Raw genomic sequence first — 1,617 nt, 5'->3', positions numbered from 1 at the left:
GGAAACAGCAATCATTGGGGAAAAACCTGCTGAGAAGACAGTAACGAGGACAGCTAATGAGCAGGGGGGGAATGGAGCATGCACTGCACCAAAGGAACTGCATCTTTTTGCTGGCCAAAAGCACTCCCTTTTCACCCACAGATCAAATGCATTTCCTCAGCATTAACAAATCATTTTCCTCCACGTGGTGTGATGAGTAACCTTTGGCCATTGTTACTGGCCATCAGTGGTGCCCTCACAGTGGTAAATAGTGCTAGCCATGCTCTGACCCCGTGGTGAGAGGCCCTGTGCAAACAGGGAGCAAGGAAGTCTCTAGCAAATACTTGTTTCTTCCAAGCAAGGCCTCGACCTGCCACGTGTGCCATCACCATCAACTGCTTCCAACACAGTGCACCTGAAAATGTGTTTGTTCTTTTGATTATGGTATTTAGCATTAGTGCTGAATGTGTCTGCAGCTGAGCCCAAGTAGGTACCCCATGCATCTAAAAGATGTGCTTTCTCTCAGCTGAGTCCTGTGGATCTCGCCTGGGATAGAAGCACAGATGGGCCTGTGCCCCTGTGCAGCTGCAACACACGGACATCTTTCAGCAGGTCAGTGCCTGGGATGTGAATGGGATGCTTTATTTTCTCTGGAGGGAATGAATAACTAGGGTGAAGCTTGGCTGCTTTGTATTGGTGTTTCTGTCGCTGAGCCCAGGGAAGCTGGGCTGAGGATATGTTCATTGACTTTGGTCCTCTGGGAACCCTTAGCCAGGTTTTCCAGTGTTCAATCCATAAGGTGGGAAAGTGAAAAACAGAGTGCACTTCTCAGCTGCTGAAAAGCAATGGGAAGGGGTTCGCACTGCACAGAGCTGTGCAGTGCCACGGGTACAACCCACCGTGTGTCCCCTTGTGCTCCGCTCATTCCTTCACACAATGAACTCCTCCTCCTGGCTTAGCTTTACACCAGGGTAGAACAAAGCCTGCCACGTGCGTTCTTTGTCATTCCCCGCCACTCCTCCTTGAGCTGTCCTCCCTCCTAAAGCCTTTAGGGGATGGAAGGAGTCATCGAGCGTTGGCAGTGGGAACCCCGCTCTCAGCCTACATTTCCAGGCTGGCCTCTGCGCAGGTCCTCCGCAGAGGGGGTTCAGCAGCACTACTGCTATTTCAGAAGCTCAGAGCTCATTTTGCCGGCAGGTACAGAGCCGGGAGGTCAGGGGATGCAGTATGAGACCTGTACACTCTTGCCTTCTAAAAGCATGCAGAGATAAGGAGAAAAATAGGAGAAAATCCCTCTCCTACGTAACTTTATTGCTTGGGTTAGCACTGCTCGGGAGCATTGCTGCTTTCAGTTGAACCCTGCAGGATCTTCTTTTTTTTTTTTTAAAAAAAAAAAAAAAGTATGTTTTAAGGCCACGTAACTTTACGATGCTTACGAAGCGCGGAACGTGCTGAGAAAAGCCATCAGCAAACTCCCGAGTCTCGCCAGCACATCAGTAACTCCTTCCTGCCCGGCGCGAAGCCGCAGAGCCACGAGGCAGCGGGGCGGGCGGCACGTTCCCGACCCCCGGCTCTCCGCTCCGCGGGGCCGCATGGGGCTGCCTGCGGGGCGCAGGGGGGCGACGTTCCCCTTCCCGC

At 52.4% G+C, this 1,617-nt stretch overlaps 1 protein-coding gene across 1 annotated transcript in view; it reads left to right on the top strand.

The window, feature by feature from the left end:
* Positions 1–491: 491 nt before the first annotated feature.
* CHST13 (carbohydrate sulfotransferase 13) overlaps positions 492–1,617 on the top strand; it is a 21,462-nt gene continuing 20,336 nt past the window's right edge. Inside the window, exon 1 of the mRNA XM_042823523.1 lies at positions 492–591. Within this exon, the coding sequence (XP_042679457.1) occupies positions 543–591 (49 nt within the window). The 5' untranslated portion in view covers positions 492–542. The remainder of the gene's footprint in view (positions 592–1,617) is intronic.

Source organism: Centrocercus urophasianus, unplaced genomic scaffold (genome assembly GCF_019232065.1).
Source record: "Centrocercus urophasianus isolate 14NV4802_14NV808 unplaced genomic scaffold, USGS_Curo_1.0 seq_22, whole genome shotgun sequence".
NCBI classification, from domain to species: Eukaryota; Metazoa; Chordata; class Aves; order Galliformes; family Phasianidae; genus Centrocercus; species Centrocercus urophasianus.
The sequence above is the reverse complement of the archived record's forward strand: the minus strand, read 5'-3'. Positions and strand labels throughout refer to the sequence as shown.